This window comes from Humulus lupulus, chromosome X (assembly GCF_963169125.1).
Source record: "Humulus lupulus chromosome X, drHumLupu1.1, whole genome shotgun sequence".
Taxonomy (NCBI): domain Eukaryota; kingdom Viridiplantae; phylum Streptophyta; class Magnoliopsida; order Rosales; family Cannabaceae; genus Humulus; species Humulus lupulus.
The window spans coordinates 187,166,775-187,182,150 of NC_084802.1; the positions used below are offsets into that span (position 1 = coordinate 187,166,775).

Below are 15,376 nucleotides of genomic sequence, written 5' to 3' on the forward strand. Positions count from 1 at the left end.
AAACTGATTTTCTCTCAAATAATTGTTAGTTTACAATTGAAATACTTTGAAAATTGAATTTGAAATACATGACACATTTTTTAAATAACAAAACTCAGATGTGAATAGTTTATTTATTTATTTTTTTAAAACTAGGCTCCCTGCCTAATCCTACAATATTTGGGGAACAGTAAACAATAGCAATTGCTATGTTGGTGCCAAGGAAGATGTGAATAGTTTATATTATATACTAGTTTTTGATTGAATTTATTTTATCAGTAACTCACACACATATGTGTAGTTTAATGAATGTAGTAACTTCAGATATTGGCTAGTGCTGTTATCATATCTTTAGAGCCAGAATGATATATGTTTAGTCACTGGTGGTAATAGTATTAGTGGTTTTGACAAAGTTTAAAAAGTTTTTGGAGTTTTGTGTCTCCTCTTTTGAAACCTACTCTATGCTGGGAAAAAAAAATATTGTTCAACAGCCTATACTTAATGAACTTTTTGTTTCCTGATAAAGAAAAAAGATCGACATTGTTCTTTCCCTTCTATTTTAAAATTCAGCTACTATTAGTGTTCTCACTACTAGAAAGTTTATAGTTATTGGTATTGTTTCAGGCTGTAACAAAGGCAAAGTTGGGATATGATCCCCTGGAAGTGAATCCTGAGGATATGGTTCGTTACGCAATGGAAAAGCCACAGGTAAGAGTTTAGTTTTTTTTTTCAGTTCCATTACACAATCTTTAGTGATTGTTGGTTTTGTTTTATCATTATCATTTGCTTTCAATCCATGTGTCTTGAATAGGAGATTTTAGTCTGGATTCTTTTAGTGCCTTTTCTTACAAATATTCTCTCATTCAATAAGTGATGAATTTGCTTACCTAGATTTTGAGCCTTTGGTATTTATTTTGGAAAGAAATCTCTCCACATCCCATTAAAGTGCAAGTTTCTGCGAGATTAGTTGCTGAAGAAAAGGTTTTTAACACTTAGTGGTGTGTTGGAAAGGATGGGGCCTAGTTTTTGTAACCTTCTTGGTTTATGAAAGCTGGAAGTGGAGAAGAAAAGAGATCAAAGCACTTCTGTTTTTGTTTTCATTCAAACTTTTTAAACAAAATAAAACTAGGGCCAAATATAGATAGTCTCAGCAGAAAATAAATTAGTCTTACAAACTAGGAACAAAATTAGAGAAAAAATTTGAATTTAAAAAACTAAGTCTGAGATATACTATCTAAACCTACAGATAAATTTGATAGCCTTAGAATCCTAAGGCTGCTTTCTCTGGAATCTCTCAGGTGATATCATATTATTTGTGTTTCCTTTTAGTTAGAATTCAATTTTTTTTTGTACATTATATGAGAAACATTTCTAATGTCTATGAAACTTGTTACAGATGATGGCCTCATATTCTGTTTCTGATGCTGTTTCAACTTATTACTTGTATATGACCTATGTTCATCCGTTCATTTTCTCTCTTGCGACTATTATCCCGATGTCACCAGATGAGGTCCTGCGCAAGGGTAGTGGGACCCTCTGTGAAATGCTTCTAATGGTCCAGGTGTGTTTTTCCACTCATGCTCAACACTAGGTCTTTGTGCTTCCTTGTGTGGTGCATTCTTTCCTATGTTTTTACTTCAAAGCATGTACTCAATCAAGGCAACTTTGCTTTTATTCCAGGCATACAAGGCAAATGTTATTTGCCCTAACAAACACCAATCTGAATCAGAGAAGTTTCATAGTAACCGTCTTCTTGAAAGCGAGACATATATAGGTGGTCATGTGGAATGCCTTGAAAGTGGAGTTTTTAGATCTGATCTTTTAACTAGTTTTAAGCTTGATCCATCTGGATATCAGGTATGTCATCTCGGTCACAATTAATTGTTCTGGTGTAGTAATTGATCATTATTATTTCTAGAATTTTGATTATCATGGTTTGACATGAATTGACAAGGACATAGTGAATGCTACCTTGGTCCAGTCTGTTTTTAATTGAGTGTTTCATCATCTATTTTTAATAGTATATGTAATTTGACACAAAAACATTCCAAACTTTGATTTCCAGCAACTGATTGACAACCTTGATCGTGATCTGCAATATGCTATAAGAGTTGAGGGTAAGATGGACTTGGATTCCGATCTAATTATGATGAAGTGAGGAGTTCTATCTTTGAAAAGGTATTTCCTCTTTCATTTTCCTTGGATAATGTTCTGATTTGTTCCTGAGATCGGTAATTTTTTTGTTGGTAAGAGACATATTCTTTATTCATTGGAAACAAGTAATACAGAAAGAGTTTAAAGTTTTCTTATAAAGTAGACATGGATAAAACATTAGAAAACTCCTTTAATTCTTCATGTTTGCTTACTTATATATATAAAAAATGATTTTTGCTTTAATTTTAAATGTGTGTTTTATACTTTTTCTATTTTCAGGCTGAGCATTTCGACAAGTTTCTCAATGGCTCAACCTTAGTGGAATGCTATTCAGCTGTTGCTTCTGTTGCCAACCGCTGGCTTGATCTTCTTGATGTATGTCTTCCAATAGACTTTGCTTCTTATGCTATTCTGCTGTCTTCTGTGATCTTTGCAGATAATTTTTTCTTTATTCCTTTTCCCACAGAATCAAGGAAAGGATATTGCGGACAGTGAGTTGCTCAATTATATATCTTAATCACGTACCATGAGTAAGTCTCTAGCAGACTACCAAAGTCATCATCGACATTCACAATAAGTTCAGTCAGAGAAAAGAAGGCTCTCATGCAATGATCCCAAAGTGAAGAATAGGAAGAATGTCAAGAAAAATGACATTATTGAGTTTTCAATGACCTAAAAATAATGTATAGATATTTTTTTTTATGAAATGTGTTTCTTAATAAGCAATGAATATTGTATAATATATGTTTGTTTATTTTTTTATTAAAGTTAAATAATTTATTTGATTAATAATGTTAAATATTTTTCAAATTAATTACTTTCATTTATTATTTATATTAAATAAAATTTATATATAATTAAAATTACCTACATAGAAATATTATATTTACTCACAAATAAATAAGTGTAGGTAAAAATAAGTATACTACAACATGTCACGTGGACCAATCATTTAGTGCCACATAAGCGATAAAAAGGGGATAAGTAACACAATCATTTGAATTTCTTGTAGCACGTGGATAAATTATTGTCTGACACGTGGAGCAACCACAAGATGCCAAGTGGCGGTTTTTATGTATGCCACGTAGGATGCCACATAGGATGCCATGTCATCAGACACATAAACTATGGAAACCATGTCAGCAGACATGCATGATGCCACATCATCAAACACGTCATCTGCTGACTCATCAATTGATTTATAACTTAGAAGGGTCCACTGATTCTTTTACCTACCAATATTAATAAGTGTAGGTAAAGACTCTTTCCCCACTAACCTTTACCTATCAATCTCCACCAATTCAATATTGGTATGTAAACCATATTACCCACCATTAGACTAGTTTTACCTACACTTACAATTGGTAGGTAAAGACCCCATTTTCTTGTAGTGGGACTTCCGAGCCATCGAGCTGCTTCAAGCGATATGTCCCGGGGCACACTTTGTGTTGGATCTTGTACGACCCCTCCCAATTTGGGCCCAGAACCTCCACTCCCGGATCCTGAGTAACAGGGAAGACTCTTTGCAAGGCTAAGTCACTGGTTCCGAACTTTTGGCTCTTGACTTTCGAGTAGAAGTGCCATGCGATCTTGCCTTGGTACATCTTCAGCTGCACCTGCGACTCCTCCTGGATCTCTTCGATGAGATCTAGTGATTCTTGGAGTAAGGCGTGGTTCTGGGCGGGGTCGTACGTGTCTCTTCAGTGAGACAGGATGGCGTCTCGATGGGGATGACGGCTTCGCATCCATATACCATGGAGTAAGGAGTGTGGCCGGTCGACGTCCTTTCGGTCGTCCGGTAAGCCCACACTACACGGGGAAGTTCCTCGGGCCATTTGCTCTTGCAGGCCTGGAGCTTTTTCTTCAGCGTCCCTTTTAAGATTTTGTTCACAGCTTCTGCCTGCTCGTTTGCCTGGGGCCTAGCGACTGCGGAGAAGCTTTTGACGATGTCTTTTCTCTCGCAAAAATCCATGAAGTGGGCGTTGTCGAACTGCTTCCCGTTGTCATATACAATCTTGTAGGGGAGGCCATAACGACACACTATGTTGTTGATGACGAAATCCAATGCCTTCTTGGAAGTGATGGTGTTCATGGGCTCCGCCTCAACCCACTTGGTGTAGTAGTCCACGGCCATGATGGCATACTTCACGCCTCATTTCCCGGTTGGGAGCGATCCTACAAGATCAATCCCCCACACCGCGAAGGGCCAGGGGCTAGTCATCAAGGATATTTCTGTAGGGGGGCCCGCGGGACCTTCGCGAACCTCTGGCACTATTCGCACTTGCGGACATAGTCGATACAATCCTTCTTCATGGTCGGCCAGAAGTATCCTTGGCGCAGGATCTTCTTGGACAGACTGGGTCTGGCTGTGTGATCTCCGCAAAAGCCTTCGTGCACCTCATGCATGATGGTGCTTAGTTCCGTCCCGGACACACACCTAAGGTAAGGCATGGATAACCCTCGGCGATAGAGTTTTCCGTCCATCATGACATATCGGTGGACTTGGTATTGTAACTTCCTGGCTGCGACCCTATCGGCTGGAACCTCCCCGGCCGTCAGATAGCGGACGACCAGTCCCATCCACAACGTGGAGTGATCGACGGTGTGGACCGCGGGGGCCCTGATGCTTGGAACGGGGACTAGCCCGGCCAGTTCCGCTTCGGCGTAGGTGGCCAGCTTTGCTAGTGTGTCTGCAAAGACATTTTGTTCTCTGGGGATTTGACGGATGGAGTGCTTTGCGAAGGCCCGCAGCATCTCTCTCGTCTGGGTCACATAAGTCGCCATTCTCTCTCCTTTAGTATGATATTCCCTGAGACTTGCCTGACAACCAGCTGGGAATCGCTGTAGATTTCCAGGTTCGCTGCCCCTACCTCCGGGGCCAAACACAGCCCGGCTAGGACAGCTTCATGCTCCGCTTCGTTATTTGATGCCTTGAACTAGAAACGAAGAGCATTTTGTAACTGGTGCCCCTGTGGTGACACCAACATGATTCCGGCTCCGACCCCGTTCTCATTCGAGGCCCCGTCTACGAATACCTTCCATACGGGTGTCGCGGGGGCCGCGGGATCATCGTCTTCCTGAGATACCCTGGAACATTCAACGATGAAATCGGCCAGGGCTTGCCCCTTGATGGACACTCTAGGGACGTAGGATATATCAAACTGACTCAACTCCATGGCCCACTTCAGGAGTCTTCCCGATGACTCGGGCTTCTGTAACACCTGCCGCAGGGGGTGGTTGGTCAGGACCTTTATTGCATGGGCCTGGAAGTAAGGCCGGAGCTTCCGGGATGCCATCAGCAGGCAAAAGGTCAGCTTCTCGATCAATGGATACCGAGATTCAGCGTCCAACAATCGCTTACTTACATAATACACCGGGAGCTGAGTCCTCTCCTCTTCCCGTACCAGCGCAGCGCTGATCGCGTGCTCTGTCACTGCCAAATAGAGGTACAGAGGATCCCCATCCACCGGTTTCGCCAGGATCGGAGCTTGGGCCAGGTGTTCTTTCAATTTACGAAAGGCTTCTTCGCACTCAACCGACCATTCGAAACGTTGGCTTCCCCGAAGGACGTTGAAGAATGGGGTGCACTTGTCCGTGGCTTTGGCAATGAAGCGGCTTAAGGCGGCTATCCACCTCGTCAGGCTTTGCACGTCCTTATGTTTCCGGGAAGAGGGCATATCGATCAGTGCCTTGATCTTATCTGGATTGGCCTCTATCCCCCGGAAGCTCACTATGAAGCCTAGGAATTTCCCTGAGGCCACGCCGAAAGTGCACTTCTTGGGATTTAGCTTCATCCCGTACTTCCGAATGACTGCGAAAGCTTCAGCCAGGTCATCTGCATGCTTCCCAGAAGTCTTGGACTTGACCAGCATGTCGTCGATGCAGACTTCCATGTTTCGCCCTAGCTGGGCCCGAAACATCCGATTGACAAGCCTCTGATAGGTTGCCCCGGCGTTCTTCAATCCAGAAGGCATGACTATGTAGCAGTATATCCCCTTATCGGTCTAGAAAGTGGTGTGCTCCTGATCTGCCACATGCATAGAGATCTGGTTGTAGCCGGAGTAAGCATCCATGAAGCTTAAGATTTCGTACCCGGACGTGGCATCCACCATTTGGTTGATCTGGGGCAGCGGGAAACAGTCCTTTGGACAGGCTTTGTTGAGATCCGTGAAGTTGATGCACGCTCTCCACGTCCTGTTTGGTTTCGGCACGAGGACGGGATTGGCCAGCCATACGGGGTACACAGCCTCGCGTATGAAGTTGATCGAAGACAGCTTCTCAACTTCCAGTTTAAGGGCCTCGGCCCTCTCTGTCCCCAAAGGCCTGCGCTTCTGGCGGACCGGGGTCGCGTTTGGGTCGATATTTAACGCGTGGCAGATGATGTTGCGGTCGATCCCCGTCATGTCTGAGTGAGACCAGGCCAGGATATCCTAGTTTTCCTTAACTTGGGCGACGATGGCTGCCCAAACTTCCGCCGGCAGACTTTTTCCGACTTGGATTACCCGGGTTGGATCGGTGTCGCTGATGCACACCTCCTCTATCTCGTCCATTGGTTGTAGGACGCGGTCATCCCTTATCCTTGGGTCCAGGTCATCTTATTTTCGGATCACCCTCCCAGCAAGAGGGGGAGGAATCGGTTTGATGAAGTCCCCAACTGGCTCGTCCCGGACCATATAGATTGGTCGGGCTGACACGTGGTAGCACTTCTGGGCACTCTTCTGATCTCCCCGGACAGTACCCACCCCTCCGTTGTCGCAAGGGAACTTCATGCAAAGATGTCGGATAGAGGTGATGGCCCCGAATTCTACTAATGCGGGCCGACCGAAAATGACGTTGTAGGCGGTGGGGCAGTCCACCACTACAAAGGTGCAGAACTTGAAGGAGTGTTGCAGCTCGCTTCCCAACGTAACGGGTAACTGGATCTTCCCCATGGGGAGTAGTGCGTCCCCGTTGAAGCCGTAGATCTGGGTTGGGCACAATGCCAGATTCGCTTCAGTCAAGCCAATGGTGGTGAAGGCGGGTTTGAACAAGAGGTTGATGGAGCTCCTGTCATCCACCAACACGCGGGACACCAACTTGTTGGCGATTTGCGCATCTATGACCAACGGGTCATGGTGCGGGAAGTGGACATTGTGGGCGTCGTCCTCCGTGAAGGTGATGGGGAGGTTTATCAACTTCGGGCGCTGAGCGGGTGCCTGGACAAGGGCGCATACTTCTTGATCATGGTCCAGTTTGCTCAGGTAGCGCTTTTGATCGTTCCTGGATGGTCCTCCCAGGTGAGGCCCGCCTGAGATGGTGGCCACATGACCATCCACTTGAGGGGGTGCGACCCCGGATGGGTAAGGCATTCCGGGGGCGGGGGCTTGCATGATGGGGGCCCCCTGAGGGGCCTGCGCCGTCGGTCCTTGCGCATACCCTCCCTGAGGCGGGTACGCCCTGGACGCTCCTGGAACCGTGGGTTGTCCGGGACCCACTTACAAGCCCGGGACTCCCACGGGCATCCTGATCCACTGGTGGAGATGCCCTAACTTGATGAGATTTTCAATCTCATCCTTGAGCTGTCGACATTTTCGGTAGTGTGGCCTACATTCTTATGATAGGCACACATCTTGCTGGTATCCCTCGGATTCCTTCCCCCCTTGAACATGGGGCTAGGCTTCCGGTAGTGAACCGCCCTTTCTGTGGCCAGGTAAATGTTCTCCCTGGTGTCCACCAGATTGGTGTATTCTGAGTATTTGGGCTCGTAGCCCCTTTTTCCCTTCTTGACCGACTCGGGCCAGTTCTGGCCTTTGCCAGATCGCTTCCCCCGGGAGAGGTTCACGCTTGCTTCTGTCCCTCCCGCCTGTGACTGTTGGGCCCCAACAGGGGCGACGCTGTGCCCTACCAGCGCAGCTCCATATCCGGAGAAGTAGGTGGATTAGGTTGGGGCATATCCCGAAGCGACAGGACCGTACATCGTAAGTAGGGGTGTTCATTGGATGACATCCAATGTTTTTAAGCCCATCCGATCCGATCCAATCATCCAATTGGATGTTGGATTTTTGGAACCGATCTGATCCAATCATCTTGAACCAACCGATCCGATCCGATCCAATGGATGATTGGATCAGTTCGGTTCCATCCATTGGATGCATCCATTGGTTATCCGTTGGATCGGATCGGATCCATCCGATCTTTTAAAACCTTTATTTAGGCTGATTTTTTTTAAAAAAAAAATATTATTTCAATTATAAAAACACTAATTACTCATCCAATTAATAAAAATATTTAATTGTAATGATTTAGAAGTTTACAACACAAATCTAATATAAAATTAAAAATACAACATAAAATTACAATAATACATCATAATTAAATAAAAAAGTTTAGTACATCAAATATAATATATGTAAACAGTAAATGTAATAAAATATAATATATTTTAACTTTAAAAAAATATATAATATATTTTTTTATCTGAATATTAATTGGATGGTATTGGATCATTATTGGATTGGATCGGTCGGTTGGATCCATTGGATTTACATGTCATCCAAGAACCGACCGATCCAATATTGGATTTTTAAAAATGTCATCCGATCCAATCCAATCATGATTGGATATCCAATTTTTAGCGGTCGGTTGACATTGGATCGGTCGGATTTTTATTGGATCGGATTGTTTCTGCACAGCCCTAACCGTAAGGGTGTAGGTGACTCTGGGCGTGACAGCCGGCCACGGGGCGATCAAGGGCGCGACATAGGACTACGCCGAGAACTGTACCCCGTACCCTGGGAACGAGTGGGCACTGGGCTGCGGTGCCGGAGGCCACCCGAAACCCTTGATCTGGGCCTCTTCCCAATTGATAAATCCTTGGGCCCTCTTGATGAACTCTTCCAAGGTGGCTGCCTTGGTCCGCTGCATGTCATCCCAAAGGGGGGATCCCGCCCGGATCCCAGACTGCAAAGCCACCAGACGCTGTTCGTCATCCACCTTTGTTTTGGAGGCTTCTTCAGTGAAGCGCTGGATGTAGGCCCTCAATGTCAACGTGGGGAGCTGCTTGATATTTGCGAGGGCATTGATCTGCATGTCCATCTTCATGGCAGCCATGAACTGCTTGCGGAATGCTGACTGCAGTCCGGACCAGGATTGTATGGATCCCGGCTTAATTCTCATCCACCACTCCTCGACGGGACCGCCTAGAGTGATCGAGAAACAGAGGCACTTGCCGTCGTCACTGACGTAGGCCACTTTCATGAGCCGGTTGTATAAGGACAGATGGTCCAGGGAGTCAGTGTTTCCAGTGTAGGCGGTGAGGCTTGGTATCTTGAACCCCTTGGGGAGTAAAGCGTCCAGGATGTGCCTCGCGTAGGGCTTTTTATCCTCTTCATCGGAGTCGGTATCCGCTCCCTCCTGCTTGCGGACCAAGCGGTCCGTGACCTTTTTTAAAGCAATCAGTTGTTCCATGAGTTGCCTGGCCATGCCGTCTTCCAGGGGGATTCTTTCGTTCCTCCTGTCGTTAATGTTGTTCCTAAGGTCGCAACCTCAGGGGAGAATTTTCTCTTTACGGGCCCGCTCCTTCCGAGCGTTCAGTCCGTCGCGTAGGTCTACCTCGGACGTATCGTCCCCTGAACTGAGGGCATGTCGCTCCTCGCTGCACGGCCGTTCCCGACAGTTTTTGTTAACCGAGGCACTTGGGTGCAAAGACCTCTCCCGCTCGTCTCGCCCTGGGGCGTGCCGGGGCCGTGCGTTCCGCGACCGCGTCCCCTGCGGATCGATCGGGTGGCCTCGTCCTGGGACGAGGGCACCTTCTCTTTCCTAGGGAGCGGCCGTGAATGGGTCTCGGCTTTCGTGACGGGGGTGTTCTTTCCTCGGGTATTTCCACCGGCCTTATTTTTCTCCTTGTCCGGGTTTCCTGGGGCTAGCTCAGGAAACTGCTCCGGGGGAGGAGCCTACCTTACTTCTTCGGGGACCCCGGCTCGGGCTTGCAGAGCGGGCTGTTGTGCTCCTGGAAGAGGGCCAGTTGTAGGATTAGTTGTCAGACCCTGCGCGACTATGAATGCCTGCAGGGCTTGGAGAGACTCTTGCATCCGCCAATGCGCCTCCGCTTGCTCAGCGATCTTGGCCTCCTGGTCCAGGACTTGCTGCCTCAGCCTAGTCACCTCCGGGTTCTGCTGGTTGGGCTCTCCTTCGGGGATCCCGGGATCCACCGCTTCGTCGTGGTACTCCCCCTCATTTTCCTATTCATAATATTCCTCCTCGTTCTCCTCTTCGTATTCTGTCCCACCCTCATAGTCTTGTGACTCGTCGTGGTGAGAAGTTTGTGGAGGAGCGTTCTCAGGCGGATTCTGAGGAAGGTGCTGGGAAGGCGACAGACCTCCATTGCCCTGCTCCAGATTACTAGGGTCGAACGTTGTGTGCCGTGTGTTCACCATTGTAGTAGAGGCTTGGTAATAGCACTAGCTTTCTTCAGCTCTCAATGAAAGCACCAAAATGTTTACCGAGATTTTTGGAAACCACGCTAATGAATATTAGCTAAGAATAAAGATATGAAATATGGAAGATTAACACAAGGTTTTTTACGTGGTTGGGGCGTTAATGAGCCTTAGTCCACGAGTTAGTTGTATTAGATCTTGGAAAGTCTTTTACAATGGAGTTTCTCTCTATGTTTTGGCAGAGTAACTGTATACTAGTCGAAGAGAGGTCCTTTTTCTAGTGTTCTATCGCCTGTATTTATAAGCTTAGGGGTACACTGGGTCTGGGCCGGGTATGACCCGGGCCCATCAGAGATATGGATCCTCTTGGCTTCTCTGGTGGAAGCCCAATCAGAAAAGATAAAATATACATAAATTCAAGACTAGTTAAGGCCCAATAGGGTGGCCCAAGAACTACATTCCACCCGACAAAACGGTGTTTTTGGTCTGGGCACTTCGAGTTACAAGGTAGATTCAGGGGACAAAGGCAGTCAGAGTACTTGTCAGTGCAGGTCTGAAACAGCGGCGTGCAATCCCGAGGTGGCCTTTTCCGCAGGTGAAAAGTGAGGACAACCCCCACGAGTCGTGGGGCGGCTTCAAGGTCACGGATGCTTTTCCCTGCAAACAGGGAGGACCTGATTCGGGTTCGTTTACCTTTGTCCCTCTTCGTTTACCACGGGCCCGGACCGGTCACTAGGCTCCGGGACCGTTTTACATATACTTCAATGGGATTCCGAGCTCTGTGCGACTCCCGGACAACTATCCTGGATCACCATCCCGGACACCGTCCAGGCCCAGAAATCGCACTAAGGCCGGGCCCCTTAGTTATTCCGGTACCACGCGGGCTTGGCTCGGGCCCACATTCGAGCGCCTAGACCATGGGCCTAGACCACCGTCCCGGGCCCACGGCAGGAAATGGGGATAACATGTGTTTACCCAAAAACGGATTATCTGATGACGTGGCAGGATTGACCTACACGTGGCAAGCATGTGACGGCTTTAAGTGAGTGTATCCTGCTCGGTCATCAACCAAGAGATTATTGGTTTATCAAGCATCATACTTACAAACGACCAGCCTGGTCGCATATATTCATTTATTTCCTTTATTTATGCAATCTTATAATTATGCATTAATTGTAATTTTTTTTATTACCTAGATACGCAAGTCTTAATTGTAATTAAGACCCATTGGCCCATGTAATTTCCTGAAGCCTATAAATAAGAATCAAATGGCTCAAGGGAAGAGACTTTTGATCTTTGAATTATGAGAGAAAATTATAGTGTGATTATTCACCAGAGTTGTAATTCTCCCAAGGCTTGTGAAACTCGTGAACCCTAGTTCATTGATCACAGTATTGGGATTCTACATCAACAAGAACACTAAGTGGACGTAGGTCATTACCATCCTATTGGGGCCAAACCACTATAAATCGTTTGTGTCGTTTACTTTTCCATTTGAATTTCTTCTTGTTTTCATCTCATTTTATATCGTTTATCTGACTCCGTGTTGATGACCAATTTGAGGGTCAATATTTTGGTGCTTTCATTGAGAGACGAACTCAAGACTTCCAAGGAAATCAAATGGCAAAAACATCCAGGAAGATGGGACAAACTTCTTGCGCTAGATCCACCCAGCCTCCTCCACAAAATGTGGCTGAAGACGAGTCGCAGTTGTATTTTGAAGAGGAGGAAATGGATTCTGAAACCCTGAGGACAACACTGATTGTGTTGCAAGAGGAGTTGGCCAATCTGAGGGCCAACCAAGAGAATGTCGCTGAGACGATGGCGTTGCAACAGAGGGAAATTGAACGTCAACGCCAAGAATTAATGAGCGGCAGGCTGACATGGACCACCGACAGAGAGACGCCACTACTGCCCTGGAAGCAGCCATTCAGTTGGCCCGGGGGCAAGCAGCGCCGACTTCTCAACCAGATCAGCCATCAAGGGCACCACCACAACAAGGCCCAAACGCAAGCCATCCACCTCAACCGACAAGCCCTCCAAGGCCGGAGCAACCTCCTACTGCTCAACAGGATATTCCATTCCAAGATCCTGAGCAACAACCACCTTCTTGTGCTAGTCGTGATAATCCCCATCATCAAAGGCAGCATAGGACTGGGCAGCCTCCCCGAAGCTCTAGACGCCAAACGGCTGAGGAACCAAATCCTCCGAGCAAGGGACAGAGTCCTTCTGCTAACAGAAGGCATGTTGAGCCATGCTCTGAAATCAGGGCCCCCCCATGACATAATAATGCATGGGGACCATTGACCAACGCAGACCTCCCATTGACGCTTGGGAGATACCAGCAAGAGGAGGGAATAGTGCGGTCAGTCGGTCGCGCCATAGTCGGTCGCATTTATGGGATGGCCATGACTATAACGAAGTTGATTCCGGCCGAGGGAATGCTGGTCGAGGGCAAAGAGAAAGAGGTGGAGAAAAGAACCTCCCACCAAAAGAAAATAGGCCTACGAGCCAAAGCGCTGGGGGGCAGCCTAACGTTTTTGATCGGTTGGGCGCTAGCGAGCAAAGGTGTAGAGATGACGACTTGAGAGATGTGCTCAACGACAGGCGTGAAAGGCACGATGAGTACGCTTTTTCAGCACCAGTCGCCCCAGCGATCCCAGATGTCGTGCAGGCTCAGATCGACGCACTAATTTAGGCCGTCCAACAACTGGTGGGGAGCCGAACATCCCATATCGAGTATGATCAGAGAATGGGCACTCCATTCATACAAAGAATATCAATGGCAGAAACCCCTAGCAAATTCAAGATGCCAGTACTGTCCAACTTCGATTGATATGGGGACCCAGTATCTCATGTGAATAAATTCGAGAAACAAATGGACATCCAAAAGGTGTCGGATGATGCCCACTGCTGAATCTTTCCGGCCACCCTATTTGACACTGCTTCAGAATGGTTTTTTAAATTCTCTCCTGCTAGCATAGTGTCATGGGAGATGTTCGTGAAGGAATTCTACGGGCAATTTTATGCTAGTCGTGTGCACCCGACTGAAGCCAACCAGCTGGTCGAGATACGCCAGAAGAAGAGAGAATCCTTAAACGAGTACGTCTAGCATTTTATGCAGGCAGCAACTGGAGCAAAAACGGTTGGCGATGAGGGAAAAATGATGGCACTTGCTGGTAGAGTGCGGCGTCATTCACCCCTCTGGAACAGTTTGAGGGAAAATGGGGTGAAGAGTACCCAATAACTCTTCGATCGAGCAGATAGGTACATCAAGTGCGAAGAGGCGATTGCTAACGAAGGGAAGTCGCCTGCAAAAGACAAGGGACCAAAGGAAGATCCCGCTAAAACCGCCAATGGGTTAGATAAACCCAATGGAAACGACAAAAGCAACTGGAAAAATGGTGGAAAAGGGGCGAACAACGAGTCGTCAACGTCCGAAAATAGACGCTCTAAGTGCAACAAGTACGAGCCAAGATTCACCAACTATACGGCCCTTGTTGAACGTAGAGCGGAGGTGTACCAGGCGACCAGCTCCAATGTCCCTTACAAGCGACCAGCGCCAATAAGGAAGGATATCTCTAAGAGAGATACAACGAAGTTTTGTCGTTTCCACAACGACTATGGTCATGACACCAATGAGTGTAACCAGCTGAAAGATGAAATTGAGTTCCTTATCAGACAAAGACACCTGAGGAGATATGTACGAGCCACTGGAGGTTCTCAGTGAGAGGCTCAAGGAGGCAACGAGCAGGTGCCTGTACGCCAACGCTCGCCACCTTTACAGCCAGCTCCTTTGGAATGTACGTTGCTAACCATCTGTGGCAGCCCACACCTTGCGAGAGATAATGGGAAGGCAATGGAGTGATACGCTCAGACCTTACGCCACGACCAGGACATCGAAATGCTGAATGTGGAGGAGCGAACTCTCAAGAAGGCTCGAACAGAGGAAAAACTGATAACTTTCTTTGAGCTTGATGCTCACCATGTCCGATTCCCCCATTCGGACCCTCTGGTCGTAGACGTCCAGATAGCCAACATGATGGTTAAGCGGGTGTCAGTTGACACAAGGAGCTCAGTAAATATCTTGTACAAATCTTCACCTGGAAAGAATGAAGTTGTCAGTGAAGGACCTAGAGCCATGCAACCAAACCATTTATGGTTTTTTTGGTGAAGGGCTCGCGCCGACAGGGTCGATAAGGCTTCCAGTTACAGCAGGAACTGCACCTGCGAACAGGACATTACTCGCTACTTTTATAGTAGTTGATTGTCCTTCTGCGTATATTGCTGTGATTGGAAGGCTTATTCTAGTCGACCTGCGAGCCGTAACCTCGGTCTGGCACCTCGCCATGAAGTTCTCAACTGACACGGGGGTAGGATACGTGTTGGGAAACCAGCGAAAAGCAAGGGAATGCTATAATTCCTTGATTACTAAGGCGAAGAGGGGTGGATCGAGGGAAGTTGCCGGAAAAGAGTTGCAGTTGGCCGATGAAATGCAAGCCCAACCAGGTGAGCGTGTCGCCAAATAGGGTGTTCCCAAAATGAGGATAGAGATTTAGATCCTTTCTTTGGGGATTTTGATGAGGAAGTGGGACCAATCGCAGACCTTGAGGAGGTCCAACTCGATGAGGCAGATCCGACCAGGGTTGTGAAAGTTGGTAAAAACTTAGAGACAACAACAAAACAAAGGCTGGTGAAATTTTTGAAGAAGAACCAAGAAGTCTTTGCCTGGTCACATAAAGATATGATTGGAATTGACCCAGCAATTATCAGCCATGTCTTGAATATAGATAAAAGTTTTCCACCAGTACAACAGATAAGAAGGCTGC

General features: G+C 46.8%; 1 protein-coding gene across 1 annotated transcript; it reads left to right on the top strand.

Moving 5' to 3' along the window:
* The first annotated feature begins 516 nt into the window (after positions 1–516).
* Positions 517–2,137, top strand: LOC133806514 (DNA polymerase epsilon catalytic subunit B-like). Its single transcript, XM_062244605.1, has 4 exons — positions 517–687; positions 1,376–1,540; positions 1,660–1,836; positions 2,045–2,137. The coding sequence occupies exons 1-4, from the start codon at positions 658–660 to the stop codon at positions 2,135–2,137; spliced, it is 465 nt and encodes a 154-aa protein (XP_062100589.1). The 5' UTR covers positions 517–657.
* The last annotated feature ends 13,239 nt before the right edge of the window (positions 2,138–15,376 follow it).

Coding starts and splice junctions, on each gene's coding strand:
- LOC133806514 (XM_062244605.1), top strand. CDS start 658: ATGGTTCGTTACGCAATGGAAAAGCCACAG. Junction 1,541..1,659: donor AAATGCTTCTAATGGTCCAG/GTGTGTTTTTCC, acceptor CTTTTATTCCAG/GCATACAAGGCAAATGTTAT. Junction 1,837..2,044: donor TTGATCCATCTGGATATCAG/GTATGTCATCTC, acceptor TTTGATTTCCAG/CAACTGATTGACAACCTTGA.